The sequence below is a fragment of the Epinephelus moara genome, chromosome 9 (genome assembly GCF_006386435.1).
Source record: "Epinephelus moara isolate mb chromosome 9, YSFRI_EMoa_1.0, whole genome shotgun sequence".
Taxonomy (NCBI): domain Eukaryota; kingdom Metazoa; phylum Chordata; class Actinopteri; order Perciformes; family Serranidae; genus Epinephelus; species Epinephelus moara.
The window spans coordinates 25,501,064-25,516,420 of record NC_065514.1 but is presented as its reverse complement, the minus strand read 5'-3'; the positions used below and the strand labels follow the sequence as shown (position 1 = coordinate 25,516,420).

The window sequence follows — 15,357 nt, the reverse complement described above, 5'->3', positions numbered from 1 at the left end:
CATGTGCTCCTCTTTGAGTTTATGTGTGGGAGCATGTGTGCATGTGTGTGTGGTCAGTGGTTTAAGCCAGCTTCTGAGCCAAGCCTCTGAACTAAAGGAATAGTTAGACATTTTTGGAAACTCTGTGGCCAAAATCTGTCTGTTAAATATAAGGCTGGAGCCAGCAGCTAGTTAGCTTAGCTTAGCATAAAGAGAAACAGGGGTTATACAGGGGGTTATAGTCACAGATGTATACTGTAATAACTAGGTATCAGACCTCATACCAAACTGGACTGCTTGCCTGCCACATAGGCCAAAAAATGTTTCTAGGTTCAGTGTTTACTTGCGGGATATGCAGCTCCCAAGTTTTGTTGTGTTTTTGCTTTTCTCGGCTTTAAGGAAGTGAATCAAAAATTCATAGTAGAAAAAGTCGTAACTGACCTTGGTTGCAGTTTGAGGTGACCTCTTTTATGATGGTGGTCTATGGGAAAAATGCTTTTTGGGCCAGGATGCAATACCACAAATGGCCACTGAAAAAAAGTGGAAGCAAGGCTGGGCAGCATTCCTGGGGGCCCTATTACACCCCCATTAAACCAAAACTTGATGCTTTTACGTTTGGGTTTTTGCATGGATTTAACAGAGGATATAATTGCTTTTTTAAACAGGCTTAGGAGATGTTGGTAGGTAGATTTTTGTTTTCTTTACACAAATCCAGGGTAGCTATTTCCTGCTGCAACTTTATATTTAGCGTGGAGATAGAAGAGTGGCATCAATCTTCTCTTTTAACCCTCAGCAAGAGAGCAAGTTAGCATATTTCCAAAGGGAAAAAAAATACATTTCTTTAAAGGTCCAATGTGTACGATGTAGTGACATCTAGTGGTGAGCTTGCAGAACTACAGTGGCCCAGGTGAAAATGCAAAAAAAATGTGAATGGCCCTGTTTAGAGCCCATTTGATTTGTTCATTCTGGGCTACTGTAACAACATGGCTGACTCCCTGCCATGTATGTAGATATAAACGGCTCATTCTAAGGTGACGAAAACACAGTGGTTCTTATTTTCAGGTGATAATAAAATCCATAGCATACAAAATCTATAATGTAATGTAAAAACTAACAAGAGGAGAACTTTTCATACATGCAATCCCAGCAAACAGCAGGCGAACAAATGGTTAACTCGTCAACTGCCATAGAAAGCTACATTTCTTATATCAATGATATCATCAGTTCTTCCCCAGATGACTCTCACAGTGTGTGAGACTTCACTCAAATGTATTTGCTGCACACAGATGTTGTTTTTCTTGCTTGTGCTCCTGTCAGCATTGCCATCATCATTTTGTCCTCAGTAAAAATACAAAGTTATTACATTGCAACATTTCCTACCTGGAATGACCTCGAAGAGAAATTTCCCTCCTTCATCACCGCTGACTGGATGCTCTGTAACTCTGTTTCCAGGTAAGAAAATGGCTCCCTGTGGAGAACAAAGAACAGATTGATGAGATGCAATATCCCCGTTAGAACATTCAACATACTTTTTCACTGCGTGTATGCGACAGATTTAGTGTGGTCACAGCGATTTTTAAGATCAGTTTTCTTGACATAATGATACATTTCTGATGTCTAATTTTCACAGTTTCGTGTTGAAATTGCACCTGGTTTAAGGCCACAGAGACAACATTTGATTTATATATGCACATTATTTTTTTCACACGTAACTGCACATTTGCCATTTGATCTAAAACAGTTCACTTTGCATGACCTTTCCAGCAGCCTTCCTGAGCTCAGCAGCACACCAGCTCTCGCACATTATCACAAGAAAATATGCTTCAAACGCTTGACATGTTCGCATTGCCATGTGTATGAGCATCTCTGCCGGCCGAGACGGTGGTTCACAGGTCCCCACGGACGGGTGTGGACGATGTAGCTGAGCTGTTATAAAATGTGGCAAAGTGGCAGCATTATAGAGGATCATCATCTCTCTGCCTCAGCTCTGTCCACAATGATACATCATCTATGTGACACTGGAGGCCAGAAATCCTCTGCTTTAAATAGCAGCTAGGAGCATCAGCATCAGCTTTTTCCAGAGTCAACATCTCAACAACCTAACTGTCCAGACTTCCTGTCAGTTTGAGAGTCTGTGGGGTATCTACAGAGCATCGTGAGAGATGAGAGACCAGAGACCAGAGATACAATTACTAATGACAGGATGTTTGAATATTTACCTCTAATACTGCTGATCTCAGGAGGGTCACAATGTCTGTTTACAGGTGCCTGTGAATCTCTGTAAGTCATATTAATGATACAAGGAAAAACTACTGCATCTAAGTACACATTTGGGGTGCTTGTACTTTACTGACGTACTTTTCCTGCACTCTATTTCAGAAACAAATTCTTACTTCTCTATATTTATCCAACAGCTACAGTAGACACATAGTTATGAGTTTGTTGATATTTTTTTCAATAAAACCCATGGTCACTCCATAAAATATGACACATTCTTAACTACACAACAAGAAAAAAAGTGATAAAGTAAGTAATGTTTTCACCATCCAGTAGTTTGGAATATGCGCTTGGAACATTACCGGGACAAAAACAGGACCTGCCAGGAAGGTGGCATGTTTTGTGAAATATTCAATTAAGAAGACTTATGAATGGCTGAACAAGTCATGATGACGATCCCACTGTCAATAATGTTTAACCGAACGAAATAGCATGTTAGCAAATTAGCAGCCTGTTAGCTCAGCTAGCACTAGCAATGTCTGGCTAAAACAACCCGTTCTTGTTGCTGGTGTTGAACAGTGGTTGGCAGCTTGGCAGGCATCTTGTGTGGGTGTCATCCCATCCATCATCCTTCCATCTCACTTTAGAAATGATGGTGATGATATGTCTAAAACATGCGGCTGTAACATATTTGTGGTTTGCAGAAACAAGCAATGCTAACATCTTCTAGCAACTGGGTTACAATTGGAATATCTTAAATTGGCCTTTTTTCACTATTTTCCCATTTTATGGACCACATGATAAATAGATTAGCTGAAAACATAAGTGTCAGATTAATCCATACTAAAACTAATTATTAGTTGCAAAACCAATGAAGTAAGTGATTACATTTTTAAAATTGGATACATCTCAAACTCATCAGTGCGGTATCCTTACCAAGTAAATTAGTACTTGCATGTGTTAATTCTTTGATAATGACAAAGTAGTTACTGACTTCACTCGGTCTTCCCCTAATAAGGGTGACCTTTAAAAGGATTTTAACACAAGCAGCTGCAGGCTGACCCTTTTATGTATTCAAACAGTGACTTTGCACTTGATTAAGAGTTTGGCCTTCAGTGCCACGATGCAGCATCTGACAGTCATTAGAGTGCCCTCTATCTGGGTTAATGTTAACACAGACAAGATGTGCATTGGTGACAGCGTCAGTATTAAGGACCCACGCACATTAACAGGATCTGAGGGGAGTCAGTTTCCTTCCTGCTGAGAAAGAGAGCTCTTTAATGAGCCATAACTGTGACAACCAGGAAGTGGAAATCCTACCTGAGGCCCCAGATGAAATGCTTTAAAGGGGGTTATAAAGATGGGACAGACACGCTGCGAACTGGAGAAATGAGGGAGAGAAAACTCGTTTGATGTGGTTGTCAGCGAGAGAATCTGCTCAGCTTCAGTATCTCGAGATTAAAGCTCCTTTAAGAACTTTTTTTTTTTTTCGATGAACACGGATCCTTTTGTCATGCACGTTGTACTGATTCCAAGGAAACAGGAGATGACTTAAATGAATCGTGTGTGGGTGAGATAGACTTCATAAATGTTGCCTTTGGACCTTGTATATCCTTAAAAAAGAAGTATTGTAAAACCACAACTCAACTGATATTCCTCTCCTCAGTTTCTAAGTCTCAGCCACACTTTCCACACTGACATCCTCTCTGGTGGCCTGTTGTTTGCTGCAGACAAACCCGACCACAGACAGAGTAATATTTACCATGCAAAGAGTACGTTAGCCTGGCCTACCCTAAGGGACAAAAACTCCCAACCTATTTTGGGGTGTTTTATGCATTTTTATATTGTCATTAACTAGGATGAGGTCATTTTTTGGAAATGGTGTAATGACACAAACCCAATTATCTTTTGTTGTCAGCCAAAAAGCTCTACACACACATATGGGACGGGAGAGGCTCAGTGAAATCTGTTTGAGAAAAGCGACAGCAGGAGGCTCAGGTTTGTAAGCAGCAGCACAGCCTGTCAGGGGAGCTGTTTCTGAGGCTGAGTCCAACAGTATGCTCCAAATGAAATCAAATTTGGAGTGTTTTCTCAGACTGGAAGCAAGTTGCAGAATACTGACTGTAACTCCAGCTCTGTTCAGTTAATGGCATCTCCACAAGTTTGTCTGAACAGCCTGCACACACTGTGGCAATAAAACCCAAATGTGACGCCCTTTCTGGTCATAAAGCATTTTACCTCTGTGAACATTCAACTTTGTTGGGTGACAGTTATAGGGTGAATATAACAGTGTTTCTCAGTGTTCTCCCTGCAGCCTTGGATGTGTCATTAATTATCCCTTAGGCCAAATTGGCTTTCTTAATAAAATGATGGGAAGACTTACCCGATCATTAGGTTGTCAAATACTGACACGTTGTCATGCTCCTCGGCGTCTCATAGTGACACACAGGGCACTCTTTGGCATCTCTATGTTATGCACAGTTGAAACATGGACTATGTTGTAAAACAACACCATCTCACTCCAACCTCGTCACATATTGATGTGCTTGGTCTTGGACTCTGCATGTCCACATACAACGTGCAAGGTACCCTGGGTGTGTTCGTTGTTGAAGTTCTGGGACGCCATGTCAAGTTCTGCTTGTTACATGCATTGTCTTCTTTGAAGATACACTTCCGTTTTCACAGGAAATTTACCATTTACATGCAGTCGAATTCAAAATAAACGCACTACGTCGGTACAACACTGCAAATTGATGTGTTTTTTTTCCTTCAACAACAACACAAATGGTTAGGTTTAGGCAACAAAAAATATGTGGTTAGGTTTAAGCAACAGAAGCAAGTGGTTGGGTTTAGGAAAAAAAATGGGATTTGGCTTTAGAATCTTATGGGACGCGAACACAGTTCTCTTGGGTGAAAGTCAGTGCTTGGACCCATCCACCGACCCTCCTGCCCTCCCTACTTGGACTTTTGCCACCTTAACCTTCATCCTTGTCCTGCCACATGTCATCCTGATGCCGCCAGGCGCCGTTAAACTATGACGGCAACCAGCCATGTATCATGCCAACGTTAAAGACTGTTCTTTTTCGTTGGTTTCTGATGCTGCAAGTCAAGAACAGGATTTCGACGACTTTGGGTTGAGACCGGGCTCTGTAAAACGGTCGTATTTAGATTTAGGAAACAAAACTACTTGGTTAGGCTTAGAAAAAAGATCAAGGGGCAATGGTCCCTTGCCTACTTCCTACCATCTACTATCTTCAAACCTGCAATATTTGCCACTTGGGGGCAGCAGAAACAAGCTGTAAACACAACACTGACATTTTAAAGCTCGTAAACAAACTTGTTAGAAATTTTTTTTTTTTTAATGTACATGGAGCAACATGAGCATTGATTTAGAGTCATATTTTTGGCCACATAAGTCCAATACTCAATCTCGTTTTAGCTTTATTTTGTTCCCCACCAGCGCCTGAAGGAAATATCTGGCTCTTTAGCAGGTAAATGCTAACGGTCAACAGCTAGTTGCTAACTTTTTTGCTCTGCCCTGTTGTGCTGAGCATGTAGATAAATATTGAACCAAAACACTGAAATTGCAATTGCGCAAGGATGCTATAAAGCTCTGTAGAGCTGAGGTTAACTGCAGGGTTGGGTAATAATTCTCTGAGGGTTAATCACTGCCAGCGACCCCTCTCCATATCAGTAGTCATGTGATCATTGTTAACATAAAAAAATACTGATTATCACCGCTTTAAGTATAAAACATAATAGGCCACTGGAATTTTTGTCTTTAAGTTAAGACATAACCTTAGTTCCTTAAATAATGACCTGGTTTGATGAATGAGTGTAGTAAACAGGACATGTTGCATGATAATGAAATGTAGAGCAATATATTCTGGAGTAGAAATTGATTTCAGATTGCAAACAGATAAATGCTCACACTGAAGTCAATTAAGCAGAAGTTATTGGTGTAACAGGTCATTTAAGCGCTCATTAAACCCTGGCTGGTTGATCAGTGATCCTTTCATCCAATAATTACTGTTCCTCAGCGTCAGTGACCTCTCAGACACAGGAAGTCAAACTCAGTGGGAGACCAGGAGCCCTTATACTTTTTGCCCATATGCACTATAGTTAGTGTGTTAAGTGCATCTGTCTATGTGTGTATTCTTTCCACCATCCAAGTCTCTACTTTTGCTCTGTAAGACCTTTCTATTCAAGTGGCAAAGAGTTACTTACGGTTGTTCTGCTCTGATCGCTCCACTGAGTCCATCAATCCAATAAATGTCATCATTATTTTGCAGTTATAAAACAGGTAGCTCTGATCTTCAGCTCTGAGTGGCTGAGTCTCGATCAAAAGCCACAGTAAAACACTCAGTAAACCCACAGCTGCGACTGCATAACATTCACTAAAATATTAATATGCCAGTCAAAAGTAATAGGGTGGAAAAAAAAGAGGACTTCATTAATTTTTATTCACTTTGTGGATTAACTGTGGGTGAATGATGTGAGAAGTTAGACATGATAAACCAGAAGAAGATGATACTGAGGAAATTAACAAGAGAGGCATTAAAAAAGTTGGGAAAATCACAAAACAAGGCTGTAACCATCAAACAAAGTACGTGAAATGTTTGCTTAAAAAAAGTGAGTAGCAGGCAGACATAACAAATATGATTTTTAAAACTGTAATGAAAGAACAATTAACTGATAATCCAAATTAATGACCCACTACTGAGTCTTTCTAATCTGAAATAGATGAATCATCAGTCGAGCTTTAATGCAGGCAGACTTTGTGAAAATCACACAATCTCTAAATACAAACACAACATTGAACCTTCTAGCAAAAAGCTGTGTAATGTGCAACAAAATCTGGGGCAGGGAGCTGTAGAAGCAGACAACAAGGACAAGAATGTTCTGAAGCAAATCCATCAAAAACTACAAGATCCCTAAGACAAAAAAAAAAAAAAGCTTACAGTGATTTATGTGCAAGCAGCTGGAAAACACACGGTGTCCTGTCACTTTCTTGCAGGAATACTTGTCACTGCTGCTGCTGCTGCTGCTGTTGCTGCCTGCGTGACGCAGAAATATCTCATCTTCATTCAACTCCCACGTATATGAAGTGTCATAAAAACTCCTTTGCCTACACCCGTACTGTTGGTCTGAGTTTTCTCAAATAATGAAATGTATGGAAAGATAAGTGAATGGATTTTTCTCTTTTAAAAGGAATATAAAATGCCAAAGCAATTACTGTGAAATCTTATAAAAATCAAATGTAAAAGATTGAGGGGTACACAGTCCTCTGTAAAAGTGTAAAATCTTAAGAGAAGACAAAGGTAATGGTTTAAGAATCTTAATAAGGTGTAGTTTCCACAAGCTATCTCTACCCCAATTCAATAAAAAAAGATTATTTTTGACCTTGGGAGATATGTCTACTCATGATCGTTGTGAACTGTACATCCGCTCAGTGATCAGGCTTTATCACAGAGGAGCCCTCTCACCCCCTCCACCACTCATTCCACTTTAAAACTATGTAGCTTAGGTTTAACATCATGGTTTGGCTTTAAACAAGTACTTTTGTCACTAACATAATGTCACACGTCATGTGACATATGTCACATAGGGCACCTTACATACGTCACGAGCATAGCATGCTACACACACTAGCAAACTAGGCTATGTTGCTATTAAAACAAGTTAACGTTGACTTCAGGATGCACTGGTCTCCTGAGTGAAAGTCCTGGGTTCGTTTGACCCTCGCGCTCATCTTATAGGGACTCCTTTGACATTTGGACTCACCGGGACTTTGTCACGTTTTACGCTACGTCACGTCACTTCCTCCTCGACTCCTGTAATAATTACTATGGCCACTTGGTGGCACCGCCTTACATTAAACATGAGTATGGGTCTTAATAACCTGCTTGCAGAGTCAACCATGTGGTTGTCATTTCAGTGAGAGCGGGCTGTAATAACAAGGACAAGATAACACTTACAATATTATGATATCCAAACTCTAAGACAATATCTAGTCTCATATCATAATATCATTATCATATAAATGTATTGTCCAGCCCTACATGCATGTTGTATAATGTACAATACAATACGTATGGACAAGTATCACAAAATGTCCACTCTAATGATGTACTGAATATCTCACTGATGAATGTTCCTCCTCTGCTGTGCAGAATGTCTTTCCATGACTTTATTCAATAATATTAATATATGTATGGGAGTAATGTCTGAAACCTTATCAAAGTCAGAGTGCTCTTTATGTGCTTTATCTTCTTCTGAGGCCATTAATCTGAGTTAGAGTTATGACTTTCATGTGTTTCCTGTGAAATAAGTTTATAGCTTACTCAGCTGAACTCTCAGTTCCAGCACATCTACACCTTTAAAAATGGAGCACAGCTGCAGGAGGTATCACTACTTTGGCTTGCAAAGTATACAAATAACCTACCACAGAGCAGGCAGGAGGTGTATCCCTGCGCATCAACTATTTTCCAGTGAAATTAGTTGGCAGCTACATGTAGTTCAGCTGGACCCTTGTTACAGTACAGTCCTACCTTAAAAAGTAGAGCACAGCTGCACCCAGCAAAGACCAGAGAGAAAACAAATTCCTGTTCATTATCTATTCTTGCACGTATTGGTTATATATAATGAATAAATACTATGGCACCTCACTAGATACCATAACCACACTGAGTTTAAAATCAGTCCACAAAGAATAATGTAGTTTTGCAGTCCGCAAATTTAACTTGACTTTCACAGTGTTGTTTTATTTAGTATATATTTAGTTCAGCTATACCAAAGGAAATTAAAGACAAAGACTGAAAACAGGTTGGTAAAAATACAGTAAATATTTTGTGTGTGAAGATTAGCTTTATCCAAAAAGAGGACATCTGGAGGTCTTCCTCTGGGGAGCATGAATACCAACAGGTATGTCAGTGTAATCATTCATATTGATATAATGCGTATGAAATATACAAATGTAAAATATCTATAGTTTCAGAAATGTACAATGCCAACATTTTCTTCTTGCAACTAGGCTTGTAGTCATGTGATCTGTTCTTAATAGAAAAATATTGATTACAGCCACTGGAAGTCAAATTTGCAAAACTACAGACCTTCACCAACACTTACGGCTCTATCCTGTAGGATAACACATGTAGCCATTAGAAAGTAAAGTGCTTTAAGTCAGACATGGTCTTTGCCCGGGGATACCAACTCAAACCCCTGTTGTGTGTGATGAATTCTGATGTGATCCCATACAGCTCTTGCACCAGCTGCATACTCACTTCTTGTGAGGAAATGTGCTCCCCCACTTGTACAAATACCACTGCACCTGCACATACCTAAAATTTATAGTAGCGCCCTGTTACCACCTAAAGGTATTGGAGACAGAGAAAGTGCTCAGAAAACAACTTGCAGGAACTTGCTGCAAGTCCAGCGAGAGTTAATTGACTTTTCCATCCATCAATACAGAGCTTATTAGACATGCAGTCACCAGACAGGGAATAGTCTCTGAAGTTAGTGTGCGTAGCAGGAATACTGACAGCCACAACTGTCCAATGATTCATTTTTTCTTGCTCTAATGTGCCTGCTGAAGAAAGTTTCTGTGCCTAAATATTATTGTCAAACCAAAGTAATAATGTCAGGAGTAAGAGATGATGCAGTGTGTGTGTTAGTATGTCACTCATGCTGACTTTTGTCATGTGCATGTAGAGTTTATGTGACACTTAAATGTAAAGTCTGTGTTTGTATCTGCAGCCACAAAATGATGTCAGGCTTGCGTTTAATGACGTACACAAGAGGGTGTTTGGATAATGTCCACATTATTGTCCACATTCCTCTGACATTCAAGTCAGATCACGCCTGGATGTGATGTGACTCACTGCAACCTTCACACCTTACGAGTACACATCCATTCTGCTGTGATCGGATGGGACTGTAAAAGTCACAAGCGTAACTGTCATCTGTGTTTGTCAGTGTCAAAAGTGACTCGAGAGTAACTGCAGCGGAGAAGGTCAGACAAATGGTACAGTGTTAATGTTTCATCAAAACAGCAGTGAGGAGACACAGTCTTGCAGTTTGAATAATTACAGAACTGCAATGGCATTTTATTTACTCCCGTTAAATGCCAAGGTCAAACGATTTCCAACTCAAGCAGGGAAAACAAAGGATTTTCAGTGCATTATTGCACTGTTGCATTATTGATTTTATGCAATTTCTCATTAAAGAACTTTTCTTCAGATCATTTTGTCCAAGTTCAAACACAGCCTCCCTCGTGATATGAATATTAATCTACTTACTTGTAGGACTTGTTGTGGTTAGAATCGTAATATCCTAATTACATTTTAATATGTCCCTCATTTCTTAATACATTGTAATATAATAAAATTGGCTCAATGTATTCATTCATAATTCTCTCATTCATTTATAATGTTACCTCGCTTTCATCGCCAGAATACGGATACAACGCTAAGTGGTTTAAATTACAATAATCATACCATTTCACCCACTGGATGAATACTGTCTTTGTTTATGGCTCAGACAGATGAAATCTGAGTGCATGCGTATGTGTGTGAGAGTGTGTTTGTGTGTGAGAATGTGAGTGAGAGCATGCATGCTTGTGCGTGCATACATCTCCATGGGCGAGTAAGGGCAGGCAGATGGCATGTTGACGCTAAGCCCACACGTGCCGTACCCTACGCATGCTTTTCAGTGACCCTTCACCTCCATCTGACTCCCATTCCTCAGATTCCGAGAGTTGCTCAGAGAGGTTTGGCCCAACTGTATGGGACACAACATGGTCCCCTGTATGGACAATAATAATACTCTCTTTCTAAAAACGTTATCTGCAAACATCAGAACTCCCCTCGCCAGCAGCATTTGAAAACAAAATCTCATCTTGGTTCTGTATAAAGTTAAATGCTGGTATTGTTTCTTCAGTTTTCGTAGGATCAGTTCAGTACAGTATGGTTTCTGTGGAATGTGAATTGTACATACAAACACACAAAATGTGGACACAATGGTCCTGCAACACCCAATACTTCTGTGAATTAGTTCAGCTGAATCCTTATGTTTGCTTCCCATTGTAACCATTATAACCCCCTGTGTTCATAGGGTGTTTTCTGATCTAGCGCCCCTATTGGCAGGAATATGTCAATATTCCAAAAAATTGCAGGTTTACAGATTTGTTATGAATAGGCAACTAAAACTACTTGGTTAAGGTTGAGGAAAGACTGTTGACAGAGTTAAAATGAACTTTGTTGGTTGGAAATTGGACAAGAACCAAGACCTTGATATCAAAGCTAGACACATTGTATACTATGAAAATATCACACTACTTCTGTTATGTCTTATAGGAGAGGACAATCATTATTAACATGACAACAAGAGGTCACTGATCAGGAAAATATGGCCTTTGTGTTTAAATATGTGACTGTTCATGTCTAATCAGTGCAAGCCTTGTTGGCGTCTCTGTTTCCAAGGCAACAGAGATGGGCAGATGTTCCTGTTCCCACTGAGGAAGCAGTAATTAGGCTAATGTGACAGGTAACAAATGGAGACTTCACTGCACGTGAGAGGATTAATTAATAGCTGATCTAAATATGGCTTCACACCACTGAGTTTTGTGGTTCAGGACAGGGAGATTTAACTCCACTGCAGACACTCTAAGTTAAGAGCTGTGTCTTTGTCCCCTGGTTGTGAGTGTCAGTGTTAAGCTGCTTTCACATGATGAAAAATTTGCTCTTCGCTAACAGCAAGGTAGGGCAGAGTGCGCAGACACTTGCAGAGGCAAAGTGCAACAAAGGTACACATCCTTTAGGCAACAACAGTTGCAGTCGCAGACCATTTTGTGGGATTAAACCTCAAAAAAGAAGAAGACTGTTTTGTGTACAGAACAATGCATTCAGGTTTATTTCAGAAGAAGGCCTGGGCAATTGCCCTAAAGACCAGGTGCTATTGGTAGCCACTGTTAATGTGTCTGCCTGGCATAGCTAACGTACATAAACAGCTAAGCTAGCTTTAGCACTGGATCTAGCTATCTGACTGCTGATATTTTGCAATGCATTAACACAACAGCTGTTAAAGCTGCCGATATTGTGGTATATATTTGTGTTAAAAAGTTAAGGAAAGAGGTTGAGGTTTTCTCCCATCACTCTCTACACTCCCCTGCTTTCATGTGTTGCTACTTGCTTTTGGCTACATTACATACAACTGTTATATCATTGGCTGTGCTTTGAAAGATCAGCGGCAAACAAGGTCAAAGTCTAGAAATTTGGAATTTGAGGTGGCAACTTTGAACAGAGCGTCATGCCGAGGATAGCGCTACCGCCTAGTTATATGGTGACTGCCCAATTTGTCCTATGGCCCAAATTTTCAAAGCCCTGTTAGTCTGAAAAATGTCTCATTGGACCAAAAGTCCATTTCTCTGACGCCCATCACTCCAAAGTCCTGTTTCATCAAAAACATGCACACCCTGCAATTAGACAACCCAATTGCCAGAAAAAAATGTTTGCATTATACATTTTTGTAAACTACAGATATGTTACATTTGTCAACAACACTATGGTGAATGAGTGGTCAAGTTCAGGCACAAAAACACTTGGTTAAGATGAGGAAAAGATCATGTTTTGGCTTTTAACACTCAAGTTTGGTGGCGCACAAGTCGCTAGAAAAAAAGAGATGGGTTGGTGAACAACACCCGCAATTGGTGGCTCAAATGCCACTGAGAAACACCTCTCTAAAACCCTGCTGAGAAACTCAGCAAATTGGTAAAAACACCCAGTATCTGTGGCTCAAAGGCTGTTGGGAAATGCCACAAAGGGTTAGTTAAAAATACCCAGGATTGGTGGCTCAAATACCGCTGAGAAACGCCGCAAGTTGGTAAAAACACCTGGGATCAGTGGCTCAAACACTGGTGGAAAACCCAACTGCAGGGAGAGTGTATTTTCAGAGAGACCTGCAGGAGCAATGGCCATTTGTTTTTGGGATGATAGGCTGTCGGAGAAATGGGCTTTCAGTCCAATGGGACATTTTTCGGACTAATGGAACTTCGGAATTTTGGGCCGTCGGAACAATGGCATGGCACCAGTTAGCCACCACTGCTCTCCCCATAGGAAAACAATGGCACAGCCAGTGCAGAGTGCTTTTACCGCTGATCACTGTGGGCAACTTAAGGAACAACTTCAATTCTCCCTCCTATTTAGCCTACATGAGTTCTTTCTTTTGGGACGTCAGAAACTCCAGAGTAGTTATCTTGTATTCTGTTGGGTACTGTGGCTTGTCATAGTGTTGTTTCTGTGCTATGCCATGCTCTGCTTTGGAGGTCACAAAGATTTAAGGACTTTGAATGCACTGCTCTGCCTGACCTAGTTTTATTGAAATTTCCCATTCTCTGCAAGAAGTAGCAGTTCTAGGTATCTGAAATTTATGTTGGCTTTGTTTCAGAAGCAGGAAAGAAAAGAAAGTTAAAAAAAACATCGAAGAGTTTCTGAAGTTGGAGGGACATTAATGAATAATATTTCTGGTTGGATAAATATAGATGGCAAGAATATTTCAAAGGGAAACAAATTGTTTCCTGTCTTTGTCTGTAAATTATTATGAAGAACTGCTGCACAACATTTGCATCATTCCCTCAGGATATTCACAGCACCAAGAACTAAAGCAAAACTGTTGGTTGGTGCTCCTGTTTTAGAGACGCTGCTACCCAGAAATAGAAGTGAAGAGTATCTCCTCTCTGTATCTGGCCAGTGGCCCACCTTCAGGTCTGGAGCTTTAACCTTCAGAGACTACTGCTGCTGGTGAGGCTTGGGTTTGGCTGAGCTGAGCTTGCTGGGAAATCAGCCAGACAAAGAGATGTGTGGGTAGAGGAGCAGAATGAAGATTTCAAGTTTCCTCTGGAAAAAGAGGATATTGTTTGGGTGGAATAGATATTAGAAATGATTGTGGCCCTTTGTGTATTTCTTTTTTTTTTGTGCAGACAAAGAACAGAGCTTCTGGTGTAAGACAGCTGGCTGTGTAACGCTCCACAAGAAATAACTAAGTAGTTACCAAATTAGGAAATAACTGCTGATTAATAAAATGATAACAGGTAGAAGAGCATTATATTCTATGCAATTTGTGAACAGACTTCTAGATATGTTAATTAATTACTGTGTAGTAATTAGTTCCTAGACATCTGTGAATCTGCATACTGACCAATCTCATAAGCAGCTGTCAGCCCAGAGCTTAGCATAAAGACTTGAATCAAAGGGAAACCAATCCCCCAAAAACAATGCTGGGCTTTGAAGCCATTTTTGACATAGTGGCTAAGCTGTGGAATTACAGCGTCCGTGTCCATTGTGTAAGAGACCTGTAAATCACCTCTGCAAAGTGACTCGTCCCACCATCGTGATTTGATCCATTTGATCCAATAACATTTCAAAAGTCTGGAAGAGCCACATGATTAAATCATTTTTTTCCCCATTCATATTAGCGGAGCGCCAAACCAGAAGTTAGCCACTCAGCCAGCAGGATTCTCTTGTGTGCTTGCTCTGTCGGGATCCAGGCCCCCAGAAATGCAGCTCAGTCTTGCTTCCAGTTTTTCCCAGTGGCCACTCATGGTATTGCAGCAAAAAAACAATCCCCTGAGGCCCAAAATGCATTTTCCCCATAGGCAACCACTTTAAAAGCAAAACTGTTGACAGGACACTTCAAACTGCAAACATGGTCAGCTTTGACTTTTTCTATTACGAAATTTTGATCTATGGAGGTTTTACATTTGTAAAACTTTCCTCAAGCCAAGAAAAACGATTTAAAAATCTATGACATCATCAAAATGTCAAATCTATGAGCCAAGTGGGAACTTGGAGGAGAAACACTACTGAGCATATATAATGAGCTGCACATGGTAAAAGTAAATCTTGAAGCTATAAACTTTTTCTTTTTCTATATGTGCAGTTTTGGGGTGTAGGGTCCAGTATCTAGTTATTATATCTAGTCATCGAGTTATTATCTAGTTATCACACACGTGAACGCGGTGCCCAGAGAGGCAGTTAGAGCTGCAGGCTACAATGAGGCTAAAAACAGAGCTCAAATGACGTTTTTCCACATAACTTTTTATGTCGGGGCTTCAGGACACTTGGATCACTACAGATGAGCAGTATTGAGATACTTTGTGGTTTCAAT

The 15,357-nt window shown here is 40.3% G+C and overlaps 1 protein-coding gene across 1 annotated transcript in view; it reads right to left on the bottom strand.

Moving 5' to 3' along the window:
* The window catches only part of arhgap24 (Rho GTPase activating protein 24), an 89,123-nt gene that overhangs the window by 55,907 nt on the left and 17,859 nt on the right, over positions 1–15,357 (bottom strand). The window contains exon 3 of the mRNA XM_050053496.1: positions 1,360–1,447. Within this exon, the coding sequence (XP_049909453.1) occupies positions 1,360–1,447 (88 nt within the window). The remainder of the gene's footprint in view (positions 1–1,359; positions 1,448–15,357) is intronic.